This window comes from Athene cunicularia (genome assembly GCF_003259725.1).
Source record: "Athene cunicularia isolate RWA chromosome Z unlocalized genomic scaffold, athCun1 chrZ_part1, whole genome shotgun sequence".
NCBI classification, from domain to species: domain Eukaryota; kingdom Metazoa; phylum Chordata; class Aves; order Strigiformes; family Strigidae; genus Athene; species Athene cunicularia.
Genome location: NW_020799142.1, coordinates 21,799,717 through 21,820,388, shown reverse-complemented (window position 1 = coordinate 21,820,388; position 20,672 = coordinate 21,799,717). Strand labels below are relative to the sequence as shown.

The 20,672-nt window shown below is 41.6% G+C and overlaps 1 protein-coding gene across 1 annotated transcript in view; it reads right to left on the bottom strand.

Moving 5' to 3' along the window:
• Window positions 1-2,017: 2,017 nt before the first annotated feature.
• The window catches only part of EGFLAM (EGF like, fibronectin type III and laminin G domains), a 77,241-nt gene continuing 58,586 nt past the window's right edge, over window positions 2,018-20,672 (bottom strand). The window contains exons 16-24 of the mRNA XM_026865814.1: window positions 17,113-17,224; window positions 15,455-15,571; window positions 12,380-12,560; window positions 10,062-10,085; window positions 7,787-7,865; window positions 6,764-6,907; window positions 4,022-4,105; window positions 2,852-2,955; window positions 2,018-2,311 (exon numbers count right to left, since the gene is read on the bottom strand). Of these exons, the coding sequence (XP_026721615.1) occupies window positions 2,157-2,311; window positions 2,852-2,955; window positions 4,022-4,105; window positions 6,764-6,907; window positions 7,787-7,865; window positions 10,062-10,085; window positions 12,380-12,560; window positions 15,455-15,571; window positions 17,113-17,224 (1,000 nt within the window). The 3' untranslated portion in view covers window positions 2,018-2,156. The remainder of the gene's footprint in view (window positions 2,312-2,851; window positions 2,956-4,021; window positions 4,106-6,763; window positions 6,908-7,786; window positions 7,866-10,061; window positions 10,086-12,379; window positions 12,561-15,454; window positions 15,572-17,112; window positions 17,225-20,672) is intronic.

Genomic DNA, 20,672 nt, shown 5'->3' with positions numbered 1-20,672 from the left:
CTTTCTCCCCATGGGTTTCCCCAAGCCAAGCAAAACATCACTTCTACTGGGAGGAGAGCCATGAGTGTCTCCAACTCCTCTGCAAGCTGCCCATGTCTTCTACGGGTAGTTTTTCTGAAATATGATTTGAACAGGGGGCAGAGCACAGGTGCACATTACATGCTGGCACACCACATATTTTTGTTTCTTTCTATTTCCAAGAAGTGCCTGTATTTGTTTTTGACCACTGCTGCCTTACCTACCATGATCACAATATCTTTCCCCTAAAGCAATCAGGGTGTCCCTTTTAGTGTACATGAGAGGAGCTGGGGTCTCTCCAGCAGTTACTTGCATGTTTCATTATCTAGTACCAGTTACAAAGACAACAGAGACTCCCTTTTTACAGGGAATCACATGAAAAAGATGAGGGGTAATGGGTACAAATTACTCCTGGGGAGATTCCGATTGGACACAACTGGAAAATGTTCCAGATTGTTGAGAACAAACCCACTCGAATAACATCCCCAGCGAAGTGGTAGATTCCCCAGCACTGGACACTTTTAAGATTCAGCTGGATAGGGTGCTGGGCCATCTTTCATAGGCCATGCTTTTGTCAAGAAAGGTTGGACCAGATGATCCTTGAGGTTCCTTCCAACCCAGTACTCTATGTTTCTATACTATGCTTCTATTATATTTTCCACTCTAGCCTGCAGCTGCTCACAGTCAGCTGTAGTTGAGACGAGTCTTGGGAATGTCTTTTAGCTCCAGGGAGCAGGGAGCACCCTGGGCACAATACAAATGCAGCAGAAACCTCCTGATCGCCGTTGCTTTTGCCACTTCAGGTCCTTTTAGCTCATAGGCATTCAGATGAGCCTGCACCTCTGAGGAGGTTTGTGCTTCTCCTGCTGCTGGCAGGTGGTGAGCTGTGAGGTGCCCTGCTGCACTGTCTCTCCTCTTCCCCCAGTGGCTCACTGATCTGCTTCGAACAAAGAGTTAAGGAAGAAAACTCCAAACTATGAAATTCAGGAACATTTCCTTAGTGTCTCGACAGCACTGTGTTCACTTGCTTATATTACAGTTTGGCAATCAAGGTTGCATAATTGTTGGTCCAGTGCCTAGAAAACATTTTATTTTAAGAGGACTGTGACCCACCAAGGTCTCTTGCACATCCCTCTTCTCATTTTTCAAAAAAAAAAAAAAAAAAAAAAAAGAAAGAAAGTGATTTATAATATCACAGTAGCAAGCATTTTCTCTTTTTTTTTTTCCTAATCTTTTAATCTGTTTAAGCCAGGAAAGCATAATGTACAATTTTAAACTGTCAAAATTTACAAAACAAAGAGAGTCAGATTTAAAACTGATCATAACTCACAAATATCCCCACCAAAAATGTGTAATACAGACATTAAGTCTTCTGTATAACAAATTTAAACCACAGGTCACATTGCTATTTTTAGGAAAGTGTGCAAAGAGCTAATTGTATAGTACACCTAAATGTTAGAAGTTATACCACGTAAGCAGGTCTGCTGCTGCTATAAAAAATATACAAGTATAAAATTACTTCTACAAAATCGGTTCATTGATTTTGTTGCTTGTAATAAAAAAAGTAGACTTTAAGAACCTTCCTCCTCAACCAACAACAATATTTTGAAACCAGTCACTGTAGCTGTTATTTACACAGGTGAAACATAATTTAGCTTAATCAGAGAGTGGTAAGGAGAACTGCTTGTTCTGGGACCTACATGTGAATGCATAGATACACTGCCTGATGGTGTATTTACTGAACAGCAGTCACTGTATCACTGCAGGGTGGGATTAATGCAGGTGTTTTAAGACTGCTTTCTCTGGTATTACAAAAGATAACCTAAGGACCATAACACAGTCTTTGAGCTACCCGTAAGATCACACATTTCTTTGCCGTTTGCACTGATGCCACAACCTTTAGCGTTCACTAAACAATTAACAGGTAGAGGAGAGGGTTCCTACACAAAATACTCAGTTTGGTTTGGTCAGGAAAGGAGAGGGAAAAATGTTCTTCTGGGGGGGAGGGTTTCCCTTTGGCTCTGTCACCTCACCAGGTGGAGAACGTGGGCTGGCCGTAGAGGGCTGTGGCAGCCAGCTCATGCTCAGCCACACATGCAAGCACACGACAGGTCCCCAGCACCGGGATTCCTCTCTTGTCATTTGGTCCCACACGTGTTGATGTTCTTCCCATCGGCAGCATCCTCCACCAGTGAGATGTGGTAATCGGTTGAAAGCGTGAGGTGGGAGATGCACCCCACCAAGCCCCGCATGTACTGCCTGTTCGTGTGCAGGGCTATTTCCTTCATGCCACCTGGGGGAAAGGCAGCAATGAGAAACTCTTCACCAACACAGGTGTCTGCTCCTGCTTGGCAGACTGCACACCCAGCAATGGCACTAGCCTTCCCAGCATACCTCAGAAGTGAATTTTAATTTACAGGTTGCTCTGTGTTCTTTTAAATACATGTTTTAAGCACATGAAAATACAGAAAGGAGACAATAAACTAGGATGCTAATTATTTATTGCAGAAATTGTAGCATCAGTAACAGCTGAATAAGCTTGTTCCCAGATTCCCACTAAGATCCAGGGTTTGCAGCTGCTACTAGCTGTTTCTCTAGGTACCTGCCGGGGATACCACAGTGCACCCACAGTGCTGGTCCCTTCTCATATCAGTGCCTTACCCATCCCACCCAGAGAGGCCTCGCCAGAAAAATCAGCCTGTGGAGGACCAGAGACTGCAACATGAAGCCTTCACCTTGACATGGACAGAGCTGCGATGCCCTGCCTTGTGACAGTCAACCTTGCAAACACAAAAATGCACATGGGTCCTGAAAGTGAACAGTAACCACTCACCTACATAGAGATCTCCATTGATGTTTAACTGCCTCATTTTCCCAGGGGATTTACCAGTCCTGGCACCATAATCATCCACGGTTACTTTGCCAGACTGTCCATCCCTGAAATGAAAAACAAACTACTCTCATGCATCCAGCCTACAAGCAGGCAGAAGGAGGAACAGCAGTATCTCCCCCTCCACCAGGAGACCAGGGTGACTCAGGGCTCACAGAGAAGGCTGGGGACTGATCTTGAGGAGCCCCACAGACAGCAGAGTGCTACAGCAAACCAGACCCTTCAGGGTGGGGTTTTTTTTTAAGTGACTAAGATGTCAGAGACCTGCAAAGGGTGTAGGACACACTGGCAGAGGAGAAAAAGCTGAGAAAGAAGTAAATTGCACAGCTGGGGGAGAGGATGGACAGGTTCTGATGTGTTGTTAAAAATCAGATGTAATATAAAAAGTAAACAACAGAAGCTTCAACAGAAGGGAAGAAATAGGCAAGCTAAGGTGAAACATACTTATAAGCAGCTTTGTTTCTTACTAGAGTTTTTAGGCCACTTCCATTTAATCTATAGTCAATAACCACATTGACAGAAGAGCCACTTGAAGGGGTCCTATTCTTACTGAATTTGGTAGCAAGTTGTGCTAATGTCAGCCTGCAAGTTCCAGGGAACCAACAGCTCATGAAGAGAGGGATGTGTGCTTTCCCTACTGGGCACACTTGCCTCCCATGAGGTAATAAGTTATAAATGTGAGTTATATATACACTGCAAGTTGTCTGCACCTCCTCCAAATAGAAAAAGTAGGCATACACTGTCCATGCTCCAGGGCTTGTGCCAGCCCGCAAAATGCTCACTAGGGAATTTCAAAATGCAGACATTAAAGAAAAATACTCTCAACGCAAATGGTATGGGTTTAATAGAATGTCTGTCACAGCCTCAGAATAGCCCTGTGTGACTTTGGCAGCCTGCCTTGAGCTGTGCTGAGTTGGCACTGTCACCTCTAATACAAAAATCTTTGTGTACATCGTCCTGAAACAGGCAAGTTGCTAACAGTTCAACTCCCAAGCGATGTGAGAGCATGGAGCCACAGTGATTCACACTCGACCAGCATGCAGACATGCCAACCAGCACCTTTAATGGCAGGGTGGCTCCAAAACACCTCCCAGATGAAGCGTGGCCACTTACCGAACAGCCTTGACTCTGTGCCACCGGCCGTCGCTGAAAGAGCCATTCACCGTGATGGAAGCAATGCCACTGCCCAAATTGTAGCTACAATTTAAAGAAAATTAAAATGTTACTGTCTCCCTTGCAAAGACTAGCTGCCTGCCAAATTGCTCAGACATCCCTACTCTGTGCTGCACCTGGTCAGACCCCAGAGCTCCCCTTACAGCTCAGATTTTGGGGAGAGTGGTGGAGTCCTTTGGAAGGCTAGCAGCAATGCTCTTATTTTGCAAAGTCAGGCTCATAGAGCAATAGGCAAAACTCCCTCCTGTGCAGGTCAGAGTGGTTACCATCACCACTATGCCATGGGAGCAAGAAGGGAGTCTCTGCATGGGAGTTCCTGAAACAGGAGGTTATGAAGATCATTGACCTACAGACATTTGGCCTAATGGGAAAGAGCAGTGGGGAAGGCTGCAAACACAGTTAATAAATTATTACAAGAGCAAATAAGCATGTGACCTGTAACAGATCTACAAATCATCTGAATTATAGGGAAGGTTGAGACCTGTGATTTTAGAAAGGATGAAACCTAATAAATAAATGCAGAAACAATCATGAAGTTCCCTGCTTCAGCTGCAGCTGTGATTGTTTCTTTGTGCTTGCTGCTGCTAAAATTACTCAGCAGACATAATGTCCCCATCATGTTTACACTTCAGGCATCTTAATTTCTGGGTCCCAGAAATGTGGGCCAACTTTCACAAAGAGGAAGTAGGTGCTACAATGCAGTAAGTATTGGGTGCTCAGCTGCCTAAATAAGCAGGAGAGATAGCCTGAGCCAGGCACTGCTGGCCTTCAGCTTGTACCGAGCTAGAGACTTTAAAGGCAACATCATCATCTCTTCAAATAAGGCTGAACCTGAAATTAAGTTCATGCATAGGGTTAGGTACTTGAGACCAGCATGTTAAGTTGTGATCTGCCCAGAGCAAAATGGTTGTTCTAAATTTGAGCGGTTTACGTGAGTCTCAAACAAGCATCTCCTTTTACCTAGGTTGCAGATACCAGACTAGGTCAAGAGCTACAGAAGGCTCTGGGTGTTCAGGACTGTTATTTGAGTGTTAGACCTTTGGTTACAAAAATGAGATTCATATCCTTTCAGGAATGGTCATCCCCTACAATAGTGATACAACCTTCTACAGAAGCAGGAGCAACAGAAAGGATTTACAGCAGCAGTTAAACCATAGAAAATGGAAAAGAAGGGGTATGTTTTGAATTTCAAACTGTACCAGAACACATATATCTAATTTTGGGATGCAGGAAAATACATCTGACTAATTAACAGCCCTGATATTCTCCTGACTTCATCTCTCAAAAGGTGTAAAATTAGCATAAGGATCACTTTTTCTGAAAGATGATGATACTTTTTTTCTTCATTTGTCCTTTCACCATCTTCTTCATTACTCCCTGTGAGTCACTGTTTATAAGGGTTTTAATTGGCATCTTCATTCTTCACCTTCCTAAATGAGTGTGGAAGGTATAGATATTTCAGCAAAATTCAGATGGTTTGGTCTAAACCCTTTGTGTATCTTCATCTCTGGGAGATAGCAACAACCCTAATAAAAATGCACTGTGTCTAGAAAACAAACAGAATGGAGTAGCCACTTACTACCACAAATCTTGGAAAGACAGGCTCTCCCAAAGACATTTTAAAAATGCACTATTTCTGCAGAGTCAGTTCCTTGTTTATAAAACAATGAGGAAATTAAGAGTGTTTGCAAAGTTAACCACAGAAAATCACATGAAAAAAAAGATTAAAAGACATTAAGTTAAATAGAAATGTGCTACTTATCTATGAGTTCATGGTAGCAATCAACAACCAGGTAAGTCAAGTAACAGACAGCTTCAAATTAGCTTAAAGGATTAACAAAATCTTTGTCATTTAATCAAGTGTCTCACAACAATCCATAATAAAGATGTCATTTGTAGTTTGCTGTTTCAGTATTTGTCTGACACAAAGACAAATTTGTCTGACACAAATCCCCTAAAAGGGGATCATTAAGAAAGACAGGGCTTTCAAAAGGTAGGAGTCCCAAAAAAGCAGCATGCAAAAAGTTGCATGGAGTCTGCCTAAGGGTCTGTAAGGAAGAAAGCAATTCTGGAGGGAGAACAGGAGTTCAGCCCAACATTTTCCCAACACACCCCTATTTCAGCTTTTTGACTCTTAAGTCAGCTTTTTGTTTCTTAAGTGGTTCTGTGGATGGTAGCAGTAACAAAAACTGGAGACAGCTGGGTTTGTTGTCACCCACGGTTGGATATTTGGCGGTTTGAGAAGGTGGGAGCCCTGTTCCCATGTGCACTCTCCAGTGAAGAGTGAGCCTGCAGTGAGCACGGGCATCAGCAGAGTTTTCCCTTGACCCCTGCTCTCTCTGCAAACATGTGCTTTGCTCAGCTGTGATGGCAAGTGCATCAAGATGCATGGGGGGAGTTACCAACAGTACTTGTACCCTCATAAGGTGACTTTTAGAAAATCACATTAAAAACTGGATGTTTTAAAAATTAGAAGGGAAGGAGAGAGCAACCAGGAATGATGCAAATCTTGCAGCACATTAACTCTTCCCTTACATCCTTTCTAGACCACAGGATCCATCACTGGACAAAACTTTGAGGATGTAACTGCCTCACACTATACCAAAGAACAAGTGCACTGGATGTGTTGTGGCAATTCCTTTGAGACCTGAGTGTAAGACAAATAAAGGAGGGAAAGTTTACCTGAATATTAAGGTTCCTTCTTGAAAGCCTAGAGAAATGAAATCACTGTTAGGTCGCATGGGACTATCTCCCCTCCACATCAAAAGACCTTCCTTCATTGTGGTTTTAAACCTCATGAACACATTTGTTCTTGATCCTGATACCCTGTTTAACGTAGAAAAAGGAAATAATGGTAAAATATTAAACCGGGACAGTCTTCTTTTAAAAAAACATAAAAGATGATGCAGTATTTCTTCTCCATACGTCTTGCAGGTTACTGTCTTTTAACTCACCTACGTGTTGATGTATGAGGGACTCTGGTTCGCATTCCCATTTCCAGTATTTTGGAGTAGGGGAATTGAACTTGTCCCTCTAGGATCCCAAACACAGTAGCTACTCAGTTACTCCACACAAATAAAAGAAAATATTTTTCTCCTCAAACCTAGTGTGAAATCCAGTCCAACAAGCAAATTTTGAGAACATCTAGTAGATTTGGTGCTCTTAGAAGCCAATGGAAGAAGCGAAGAAGGGCAAATCAGAAAGTCCTGGTAGATGAGAGATATTGAGCTGCCAGTGAGGACGTTTGTGAAGCCTCCTCTAGCCAGTGGTGGAAATACAGGCAGATGGAGGAATTTGTTGAAACAACCTGCCATTTGCTGGAATTTGGTCGTCTTCTAGGGTACAGAGCATCCAAAAAGTAGTTGGAGGTCCTAAATTTTAGGCTAAAACAGGAGTTAAAATCCTTAGTCTCCTTACAGATACAGGCTCTGTATGTCTGTTCTTTGCTCTCAGAAAGCACACACCAGTCCTTCTCCATGTCAGACATGTACTATGCATGCCATTTCTTTACAGGTGGTAAGATGCTCAGATAGTATAACAAACTGAGCCATAAACCTATGCATACAAAATGTATTTTTTCCTGAAATTTAGAAATATGGCAAATACAGCTTAAGACACTTAAATACACAACATCCTCTCACATGATGCTCCCAGCATAATAATGATTAACAAACAGAATATTTATGTTCATAGGAGATACATTACCTTTTCAGGATATCTGGATTATCGTATGTGAGGTAACTGCGACCAATAAATTGTGGGATTTCAATCGCTTCTGTAACGGCTGAAAAGTAAAAAACAAAAAAGATGAACATCAGTTAGCTGACGTGGAAATGGAAGGAAGAAAAATAGACGAGACCATTTTATCAATTTACTCCCATCCTGGAAGGTAGCTGCCAATGGCACAGACTGAGCTGAACTCATATTGGTTTGCAAAAAGGCACTGTCAGTTCGTACCTAAATGTAGCGGCAGTAGTTGAGGTAGTTAAACTGCTGACATTCCATCTATTTTATAGTCTTTATGTCGCAGGCCTAATGAATTGCTCCACAGGAGCAATATTAGCACAGGAATATATGAAGTATTGGGAAAACATACACATTTTTTATTTTCCCTGTCTCCACATTCCTTGATTCTCCAGACAGTTCAAGCCACCCTCCTGTCAAAGTTTAGGCATTAACCACTCTTTGTTCTTAGTCTAAGAAACTCCTCCCCAGCTCCTAATGGAGCACCATGTGCAGAGCATGTGCTGGGACCTCTCATCCCTGCAAAGTGAGGCTGGGAAGCAGCACAGGTAATTTGCGAGTTCCCCATTTTCTCCTTTCATGTATGTGACTTTGCACAGAGTGGCTGCTGCCTGCTGAGGGCTCACCTCTGGCATGCAGTGTGTGTGTGGGCTATCTCTGGGGAGGACATACAGATTTAATCACTTTAAATCTATTGAAAGCAATGTGGACTGCACTAAATTCTGTATAATGGAGGCTGCAAAGCCTCTTGGCAGGTGCATTCAACACACTGTAGTGCTGCCTTGGAGGGTTTTTTGCTCAGAACTGACCCATGTCCCACATACAGCATTTCCCATTTCTCTAGGGACAGCCCCTGGTACAGCTGTGGTGCACAGCTGCTGGGACAGCAACACACATTACAGCCAGACCTGGAGCTGATGTACTGCTGCCCATGGAGAAGACTTTGTCAAAGTCTCTCAGATGTGTGATCTAAATCACAGAACATCCCTGACACACAGCCTTTGGTAGGCTATGAGCACTGCTCTGAACAGATTTTCTTTAGAGTTAATATCCTGCAGTTTGCTGCTGATCTCTCATAACTGACTGCTTTATTAACATAAACCAGTTTTATAAATTCCTTAAAATAGCTGCCTTCATCCTATTTTCTTCCTGAGAACTAATCCCTTAAACCCACAGCTAATCCCATCTATATAAATTTCAGGCTTTTCAGGGCACAGATGCTTGGTTTCTTTATGCAATGCAGAGGCTGGATGGGCTTTAAGAGCTCACTGTAACTTGGATATACAACAATTGGTGTAGTCTGGCAGCCAACAACAGTAATATAAAATTTAGCTCTAAGTGCCAAGACTGAGAATTTGGATAGTGACAAACTCCTGTTTTCATCTGTAGTGAAATCATGAAAGCTGCTTAATGTGTCTGAAGAAACCACCTTAGGCAGTCCACAGCCTGCAGTTTACCAGCGTCATTTGTAGATTGCACAAGACATGTTAGGCTCGGCCAGACATTCCTCACCAGGTCTGATGCTTTCTGAACTGGACAGTCTCTGACCATGGCAGATGGCAGCTTAGTGTGAGAGGAGCCCTTCTTCCCCTGTCACAACCCACGCCCACACTAGAGCCTTGATGCTTGTGCCTTCAGCAGGGGAAGGTGCCCATGCTACGCAGCAGCCCTTGCCCTTCCTCTAGCACTCTGACTTCCTCTGTGGAGCTTGATGGGCCCTCTGCTTGCACTTCCGTATGCTCTTCACCTGCTGCACTGAATTTGACTGCAGAAAAGCAAGTAAATTTTACTAGTACCCTTGAGGCATGCAGGACCTTTGCAACTGGAAGGGAATAGGGCCAGTGAGGAGATTTAGGATGAAACACCACTCTCTGCTCATCATGATTCAGCAGAGAGGCATCAAAGCTCTCATGACAAGTGGGAGTGAGCTCTGAACTGCAGGGCAGCATGAAGGAGCACTTACCCCTACAAAGCACTCAGCTGGCTGCCTGGTCCCACTGCTCTGTGAATACAGGGACCAGCTCTACAGACACTGATCAGCACTTGGCAGGTGCTATGGATGCAGCTTAAAATATCAACAGGACAAGGTTTAAGGAAGTACTATATAACCCCAGACAATATTTAGGCTTATTGACAGAAGCTTGCCAAGGCTTAATGGAAATCCAGCATCCAGCTTCCTAGAGCAGACATAGACGCACAATGACAGAGCAGTTTTCATATCATTTGTAGTACTTACTGTTTAGGCAGTAACTTCCACACTCTGCAGTGAGCCAGCACAAAACAGAACAAGAACATTCTCATTTTATTTTTCTATAATATAAAAATCTCCCTTCATCCAGTTTCATGCCCACCTTTCTGCAAATGTGTGATACCCACTTCCCATAAGCATACCCAACTATGATCACCTATGAAGGTAACAGTCTTTTATTCTTGTTCTGCCTCAAGTATTTACATGTGTCTGCTCAAAAAAACACAAAGGTGCAGACAGGTAGGACCAGCACCTAACCCCTCTGCTAGTCCTGTTTTCAGATCCCAGTGACTCACCATGGTTTAGCCAGGGATCAGCTCTAACCGGGGAAAGCAACAGTTTGCTGTTCTACTCTATCTTATAATTAAGTATAAAAATACCTTTAACATTCCCCACAGCTTGGACAGAAGATATAAAACCCAGCAATGCCAGAAGAAACTATTGAATCCTTGGCCAATGATCCATTACGATATGAATCAATATCTCATATACCTCATACCAGCATCATTTAAGTTCAGTTTTGTAAGTGGCACATATAATTTTGGAGAATGAGGTGCAGTCCGTCACAAGTACTTTGTTTTTTCAGGGTGTGGGGTTACAGCAGCCTACCGGCAAGCAGGCTGGAGACTGCACATTCAGCCTCTCACATACCAGCTGAGTGCACTAACCAAAACCCCTATCTGAAGTAGGAGTGGAGCTGTGTCTACAACCTACCAAAGAGACACAGATAAAGATTATTTTGAGAAATCTGCTCCATGCTCACCAAGGTTGTGACGGACTGAGGTTCAGGAGGAACCTTGTTTCCACATCCATCAGCAAAAACTTGGCTTTTGGTGGCAGTCGAGGCTGCACAGCCACAGGCAGCAGTAACAGCAAACAGCTGAGCCGTGCTTTTGAACACTCTTAAAAATGAATCAGGGTTGGATTTCCATAGGAAGCAACACCCAGGATCCAGTTGACGCCAAAGGCACAAGGCGCTTCGGACCATCTCTGAAAGCCTGGACACCCATACAGGTCAGGACAAGGAGGAGACTGGTGGCATGCCAGCCGAACGGCAGCGCTGCCGTGCCTTGGGCCGCTGCCATAGTGGGCAGCTCAGCACACTGCTCTTGGGGCTTAGCTCAGGTCAGAAGCAGACAAGCGGTGAGGAGCTGTGGCCTGAGCAATGTACAGGAGGTCACTGAACGGGAAGGCACTCACACACCCAAGCTGCAAAGCACTCACTTGCCTTGACTCCCCCTGGGGACATCCGTACTGCTGCAGATACCATCTTGAAGTCAGAAGTTTAGCACCCTGCACATACCTAGAAAGCCAAAATCGCGATTCTCCCTCCTCCCCAAAGAGAAGCCAGGATAAATGACGTTGCTCCAGCTATTAGTTAGACCACAACAACGTAAGCAAAGGGGTTTCTTGCATTGTATTTTTAATAAAATGATTTTAATAAAATGTTTTTGTTCTATGATACATTTTGTCTTTTTTGGAAGAAAAGGCCAATCTATTCATCACGATTCAACCAAAACCACCACTTTTTAACTTTGAAGTTTGTGCCTGTGAGAAATAAAGGAGTGGGTGAAGACAATAATGTCGGTCAGCTCTGTTGAACTGAGTTCACTGCTACATTATGAAACCTACCCTCAGGAATTTTTCAAGAACAAGCCTGACAGAAGGCAAACATCTCCATCTAGTGGAACATTTTTTTTTTTTTTTTTTTTTTTAATGCTTTTCATGCAATCTGAACACTTTCTTGAATCTAAGGGTTGAACTATTATGGTGACTCTTAGGAAAGAATAATGTGCATTTGGGCAGGTTTTCCTCCTTGGGGGTCTCCATTGCCATACCAAGGTAGGGTCTGTGCAGATGGTTTTAGTCAGTGCCTAAAAAAGGACTAGATCTTTCTGTATATGCGAACAGTGTTTGTTGTGAGCCCTAGGGAGGATAAAATTACAAAGGTTATCAATGCTTATGCTTCAGGATGTAACATAATCACTGGCTGGAGGATGCTGGCAGTAATTCCCGCTTTGTATAGCACTGTGCAATTAGGGAGGGGTATGTTGGCCACCAAAAGCAACCAGATACCAGCTGGTATCTATGGATCATAGCTCTGTGCTGAGATAACAGTTATGATGTTCCTAAATAACAAAATGAATTCTTCGCTGGGTATGTGGAATGTGCACGGATGCAAAGGGAGCTCTGGCCTCCAGGTTTTCTATTACAAGAGATGTGTACAACAGCAGTTGTAGGTGCTAAATCTCTCTAATTTTTGTGATCAGCTCCAGATCTTTGGATTGAAATGCAGCTATTGTTACCTTTTTGGCAATGTTGCCCATCAAAGCCCAGGGGACAGTCACATTCGTAGCTGTCCTTCTTGGGAACACAGGTGCCTCCGTTTGCACATGGTGAGCTCACACAGGAGTGGGCAGCATTTGCTAGGTTGATTCCAAAAGTGAAATCCTGTTTCACATCAATTGTCCGGTCATTCAAGATAATCTATGTGTTTAAAAAAAAAAAAAAGGAGGAAAACATATGCTAAAAACTTACAAATTCCCAGTACTGCGAGTCATAAGACTTCACTAAAATAATTCAGAGAAACATAACCCTCAAAACTTGGCCAAAAATCTATTTCTTGTAATGTGTGTTTTCCAGTCACAGAGGTCCAACTCATTCTGTTGGTCACCCTGACCCACTGGAGATTAATTTCTTTTGTGTTTTGTGACACAGCCTGTGGCAACCCTCAGATGGGATGAAGCTATGTGGGCTTTATCAGTCTTGTGTGGTAGAACACTGGTGCATTGCTTTGCAGCTGAGTTGTCAGCTAGGATGGTAAAATTAGATGAGCACTGCTGAGGAAAAGCATTTCTGAGATCAGGAAACCCCCCAGGAGATGAGTGTTGACAACAGAAATACTAAGCAGAACAGCTTGTTTTTGACATTTTCTAATGCTTTCTAGTATCTCATCTTGCCTGAAAGACGTTATAGTTAAAATGGATTAAAAACATAATTGATGACTTCACAAAACTGTTTGTATATAAACTGAAGAGAATTGTTAAATGTTGGGATTTTTCCAATGTGTCAGAAACATATGTTCTCCCATACAAACTGACATTTGTATAATATCAGCTGATACCTTGGCAGAGACATTACATGTCAGCATGACTTCTATCTCACCTACATCAAAAACAAATTTTCAAAACCAAATAGATTTTAAGGCCATAAGTGAGAATGGTAATAGTTACTCTGGCTCCTGCATAACTCAGATGATGTACCTTAGAGAGTACTACTAGGAGAAGGGGTTGCATCAAGCATGTATGGTCTGTTTGAAACAGCACTAAACAACTCCAGCAGCAGAAAAACATCCAGTCCTGTTGTAAAGATGAACCAGTGAAGACTCCCCTACCTCTTCAGCTTCCTTCTAACTTTTGACTGTGTTGTTCCAAAGGTTAATTGTTTTTCATCATGCGTTTTTCTGCATCATTTCAGAGCCAAGTACTCAAAGAAATCTCAGCCTCATGTAGGAAGTAGCAGTCCACAATAAAGTCATAAACCAAAAATAAACCTTATCTGGGTAAACTAAATAGATTGAGATCTTTGGTCTTTCCACACACGGCACATTTACTAGTATTTGGTGATGTTTATAGCTTTATTTCTATACAATTCTACAAAATCCTACTACATGTAAACACCGCATCCAACTAATAGTCTCCCAGTGCCCAAAAGACAGGCAATACTCTTCCTTGAAATCCCATTCACCCTCTGAGAAGGCAAATCTACCTTTCTAACTACATCATAGAAATAAGCACTCACACTCAGCATTTCCTAATCCTTATACATGTGACCTATATTAATTTCTCCTTGCAGTCTTGCACTCCAAAATGCACTGCATTCAGTCCAGCCCACCTGTCCAATGATGTTATTGTGATTGACTTGTTCCTATGACTATTACACATTCCCCCAGTTTTCTTGAACTTCATGGTTTCTGCTAGACAGCTGACAAGATAGTGAAAAATGTTGGGCCAAGTGATGAAAATATTTACACTGAATTGAAATTACCTTTCTGTCCTTGATCAATTGTTACAAGATGCACTATTAGAGCTTTTTACTTGTTAAGTAAATCTGATGCAATAATTCACTCATTTAAAACTCTGAGGATTCAGGGCCAACCTTTCAGCTTTATCCAAGTTATTTTAAGCCTAGGAAGAGCAAACATTAGTTCAGTTTGAAATGTCTTTTGATTACTTATTAGGACTTATTATGAATTTACAGTTCTACTCTCCAGAAGAGAACTGAACCCATCATCCCTAATGTCTGTCAACAATGAACCTCCTCCATTCATGTGTCCCATCTAAAATTGTAAGAGGGGAAGGCAGTGAAGGCATGCAACTGCTGCATGGTATAAGATTACACTAGCTGGACTGGGATCCACTTTAATTTGTGAACCTCATGAAGTTCAACAAGGCCAAGTGCAAGGTCCTGCACATGGGTCGAGGCAATTCCAAGAACAAATAGAGGATGGGCAATGATTGGATAGAGAGAAGCCCTAAGGAGAAGGACTTTGAGGTTTCAGCTGATGAGAAGCTCAACATGACCCAGCAATGTGTCCTCACAACCCAGAAAGCCAACTGTATCCTGGGCTGCATCAAGAGAAGTGTAGCCAGCAGGTTGAGGGGATTCTCCCCCTCTGCTCTTGTGAGACCTGACCTGCAGCGCTGTGTCCAGCTCTCGAGCCCTCAATATAAGAAGGACTTGTTGAGCAGGTCCAGAGGAGGCTGCAACAAAAATAATCAGGGCACTGGAGAACTTTGCCTATGAGGACAGGCTGATGGAGTTGGGGTTGTTCATCCTGAAGAAGAGAAGGCTCTGGGGAGACTCTATTAGGGGAAGGTGTCCCTGCCCATGGCAGGGGGTTGGAACTAGATGATTTTTAAGGTCCCTTCCAACCCAAACCTCTCTATGATTTTATGACTCTTTTTCACTCATTACTGTCTATGTTACATCAGACATTTAGTTGCCTCAGTGTGCATAGATCAAAGCATCTGATCATTTCTTCTGTTCATTTATTTATATATGATGCTACACAGCACTCTAAGGACTCTAATCTTGACCTAGTTTTGTGCATCATTCTGAACTCAGTCCCACATGGCTTCTGCTCACTTATTAGTACAGTATGGAAATTAATAGAGAGACTGGCAGTGGTAATACTTACTATTAAACTTAGAATGACTTTTCACTGTGAAGTATGTGTTTGAGCACTTCATGGTGGGCTCCTGAGGTGAAATCCTGGATTATTTTGAATATTGCCAGTGATAAAGGCAAGGTTTCCACCTAAGGTGTACACTGGATGAGATGGAAATAAATGTCCCCAGCATGTTTCTCTGGGCACATACCTTCTGGATGCTCCCACTGAAAGGTCTCAGGATCCCAGAGTTCTTCTTCACAGCATCATAACTAGGGACTCCGCCAATAAATATTTCAGAGCTGCACTTAATCTGTGTGAAAGCCCCCTGGAAGAAACATAAGAATAACATTTTATTAGAGCAGCTGGAACCATGCTTGTAGCTTCAGATTAGCCTACATTAGATGTTATAGCTTATTTTAATGCCCCTACTTCTGTTAATTTCATTTCTTTGTACGATTCTCTGAAGAAAGCCAATGCAGAACACTCTCTACTGATTATGCTTTATCCTAAACAGAACTAGCTGAAAAATCGCAAGTATTTCAAAATGGAAATACTGAAGAAAAAAAAGAAGACTGACTAGTGATTTCTGACTGCACATCTAGCTCTATTTGCAGTGACTTGAGGAACACTGATGCAAATCTAGAAGCGGAATGAGATTCATAAAGTTAAAATCAGACCAAAATCTATGCAACATGGAGTCATTTAATGTTTCCGAACCTAAATAAGAAAATCCAAAGCAAATTATGGGGTTAAATGAAAGAAACATTGAGTTTGCCTTAGTTACCAGAAGCAGTTGCTCAGGATACCTGACAGAACTAGTCAGGGTCCTGGAGTGAACTGAAAGATGTTGAACATCTAAGGACAGGAAAACCGTGTAACTCCAGTCCTGCAGAAGCTTCTGTGATTTTTTGTTGGCAGCTTCCAGCCAACTGCTGGACTGCAGAGTTAGAGAAAAAAATGGGAATCTTCATCCTGACTCTTCTATCTAAAGAAGTCTCAACTGCTCCGTTTGAATGTTCCCACTCAATCTGTTTCTTGACAGACAGCTGGAATTCCAATTTATTTAAATTTTTAAAGAAAAGTCCAATTTGTAAGTAGTTTCCTAGTTTGCAGAAGAACCTGCAGATTTTCTTCTAACAAGATCTGGAGTCTGGTTTTCTGGCCACACTTTCCACACGGAAAGAATAAAAAACATTTTCTAAGTCGTTCTAGCCTCAGGTTCTTGGGATCAAAAAGTACATTTCTGTACACATTTGAGTGCTTAGAGTGAATACCCTGCTCGATACAAACAAAATTTCACCATGAGTCACAAAATTACAAATTTGAGTCACTATGACTACTTGGTGAGGGAAGAATAAAATGCAAATCATCAACTGTCTGAGTAATCCAGCCCTTATTCTGCCCTAAAAACTACTTTTGCAAGGAGAAGACAAAGAAACAATTCTCCTTTGGCCTACCTTTCCAGCACAATATTCAGAGAGAAGTAAAACCAGGATTTTGTGCACATAATTTTCAAAATCATCCTTCTGCAGATGAGGCATTTCATAGTGCACATGCTGTTCAACAGACAGCCACAACCAGTAAGTACCAAGAAAAAGAACCTCAAGAACATGTATCAACCAATCACAAAAATGTGAGTCCAGTTACATAGCAAGAGCAGGTAAGGTGGTGATTTCAGCTGCCTTTACAAGGATCCCTGTTCTCAGAGGGAAGACTTCATGTGCAAATTTCCAATTTTGGGCTTAAGAAAATGTTGCCCCAACATGTATACTTTTTTGAGCTTTGAGACCAGCATGGTGTAGTTTACCATGCAATCATTTTATAGTCTAATAGCTGTATTCATGGGAAGCCATGTCATATGCTCACCTCTGCTATCCCTTCCACTGGCTTTTGTTTGTCCACTTGCAGAATACCATTCTTCGCTGTGCGAGACACTCGCAACTCGTGCCATTGACCCAGACTGACAGGTTCTTCACTCCTGTTTTAAGAGGAAGAAAACTTTTGAGTATTTTATGCTTTTGCCTTGCTGGTATTTTCAGATATTGTTGTGATGTTAAAAAGTCAAGTTCTTTGGGATGATTTTCTAAATAAAAATAAAAATAAATCACTGTTTCTTTCCTTCTGAGGAAGTAACAATTTCTGAGCCCCATCAGCAAGGGAAAATAAAACCATGTTCCTACAGCAAATACCTTACTTTTATTTATAAATGAAATATTTCTATAATCAGCATGCATCTACCTCTGAGCTAAGTTTTCTGCTCAGTCATTTATAATTCATAAAGACAAATTTTTGTCTCATCTGTACATACTCATTTCACAATGACATAAGCCTGGAGATAAAGCTTCCCACTTAACAGTTGGTCTAGTCCCACATTCTTCATCCTCTTTTAAAACAGAACTACTTTGTGTTGGATTACCAGCTCTATTTATGCAGCCTGTTACAGTGACATCTACACACACACACACACACACACACACCCCTCACCCCAAACCCCCCAGCTGCTGTACATTAGGGGAAATAACTAAAATATGATTGTAATGATGTGATGAGAACCTGACTAGGAACAGTAATTCCCATTTGTTCAAAGCATTCACCAGTCTCAAAGGAAGCATTTTAAAATGGCTCTTACAATCTTTATTAGTTCAGCACTAACATGAATAGCAGTCTGTATAAAGGGAAAACCACATTCCCCTTTATAAGTTCTACAGAACTTTGTATCGCATTTTAAAATGTCGGTTTATTACACTGGTTAAAGCATTTTATATCTAAATGTTATCTTGCAGCTTTTCTTCCAGGAGCAATGAAAACTTGTATTCGATTCACTGGTCAAGCTGGAAAAATCAGAAACCATGTTACCTAGGACACCTGAAGATTTTCTGACTTTTGATGAAAAACTACAAAATTGTTTTGGGTGAAATTATGTTTTGTATTTTTAGGCTACTTGAATTTTTAAATGAAAAAAAAAGGATACACTTCAAAAATGAAAGAACTGAGAAAACTGTGATTTGACATAGTGAGTCAGTAGTGATTTGAATCACTAAGGTATGTAATAAAAGGTATATAAACAGAAAAAGGTATATAATTCTGAAAACGTGAAAATAACAATCTCTTTTTTTTTTCCTTTTTTTTTTTTTTTTTTTCTGAACAATCAACATGAGCTTTGAAATCTTTTTGTTATATCTATATGCTTCTCCAAAATTTCTCAAAGCCCATTTTCACCTGTTTGGACAATGCTGGCAATATTATTTTGATACTTGGTTCAGAAAACCTCCATAAAAGAATCATTGAGCAATGCCATTCACTGGTCCTTTTTCTTATGTAGTAGCATTTAGAATTTAATTGCCTTGGGTAAATCAATAAGTAACAGAATTTAATCACCTTGAAGAAGTCAATATATACATACAAAGGAACCAGATAGGTTTGATTACCCGATAAGTGGCAACACATACATTTTAAGCCTCTGCTGAATAGGTAATCATCATGCTGACCCTCCTGCTCTGCTATTTAAATATAATTAGGGATGATTAAGCCTTGCAGAGTCATCACTTCAGTGTTGCAAGCTATTTCTTGAATTCACAGACTTTTTGAAACCATCATGAGTTTGGTAATGCTTTCTGCAGGCATTTGGGCACTTCTGGCTCTTCATGTGCTGTGGGGTTGATTGCTTTTCCCTGCATAAACCAAACCTTAAAAAACACACTCAAATGATGAAGATCTTGATCTTGTGGACACCTGGCCAAGGGAAATCCCAGGGGACAACATATTCTCCTCTGAGACATCTTGTAAATAGCTCAGGTTGTACTAATTGTTCATCCGCTCGGCATCCCAGCGTCCCCCCTGGGCCCCCTGTGCACAGCATGCTGCTCCCATCCAGGGACACCTCAGGCAAAACTCAAGCTTTGCTGACCTCAGCTTCCTACTCCTGCAGCTCACATACATAAACGAGCTTGCCTCATCCTTAATTATAAAGACATTTTAATGGTTTTCTGGTTATATTATAATATTTAAGAGCCTGGTCCTATGGAAGAGGTTGTCAGAATGCCCAGAGCTCTATTCCCATTTAGGACAAAGGGTAAGTGTCAAGGCAGACTTTTAAGTGGATATTGGCTAAGTAGGCATGAAAAACAGGGACTCTATTTAGTTTATTTAATCACTGACACAGCTCATGACAGGGTGTAAGCTGCACATGTTACCTAAAAAAAGGAACTGCAACAGGACATCCTGACAGCTTTTAACAAAGCCTGCCAGTCTCATGAGTCTCCCCCACTACCCAGCTATCTCACCCCACTCCTTTTCCTCAATGCACATCACCCAAGTGCTCACTGGTATCCTGCTCACTCTTTGCTTTCCAATAAAAGGGGGCAGTTTACATTCCCAGGCATGTGCTTGTGGCTCTTGGTACATTTTACAAGCTTACATTCCAGTTAAACTTGAGTTCAAGGTGTTTTGAAGCACCACAATATTCTTGGGGGGAAAAATGGTGTCTACTGTCTTATTGTTGCTAGTAATAGGAATTAGATGGCTGTAATCAGAAAAAGATTCTGGGTTGGAGCAAAGGTCTCTGACATTTGCTATTTCTGCTGCTTTTCAGCAAGAGAAAAGAAAAGGGAAAGTATGGAGTGATTCTTCCTATGATATATCCTCCCAGCTTCTGGCAACTTGTCATGTAGCAATTTCCTGAGTCAGAGGCTGCATCCGTACAATTTTGTTTGATCTCCCTCAATGGAGCTTTCTTCAAATTTGTCTAAAGTTTTGGTTTTGTGTTGGGTTTTTGTTTGGTTTTTTTGTTTAATCTATTTATAGTTTTGGCATCTGTAACATGCTTCGACAATTAGTTTCCACAACCTATTTATGTGCTGTCTGGAAAAAAAAAAAAAAAAAAAGAGTCTGATTTTCTTTGCTACTTTTTGGCTTGCAGTTTCACTGGAGTCCTTCTAATTCTTCCACACTGAAAAAATACAGAATAATCATTCATTTTATGTTTCCATGTCATTCACAATTTAAAAACCTTTATCATACTTCCACCAAACTCTTTCTTTTCTCGGTTGAAGGATTCTGCTGTATCTTGTGGAAGCTGTTTCTTTCCCTCCCCTGGGTATCAACACTACTCTTCTTTCTAAATTTTGCTAATTTCTTAATTAAGTGACCAGAATGGTAGCAAGTTTTCAAGACAGCGTGCATTGTGGATTTTTGCAGTGTCATTGTTCCTCATTCAATTCCTAATAATTGTTTGCATTGTACTTACATTTCTATGTTTATATCTAAGCAGTTAAGCTGTTGCTTTCACAGAACTATCTATGATGACTCCAGGATCTTTCTCTGTCTGACAACACCAACTGTATCGCCACAACTGTGCATTGTTACAGTTGTGCATTATTTTGCATTTGTTCCCTGGGAATTTCATCTCTCACTTCGTCATCTGAATG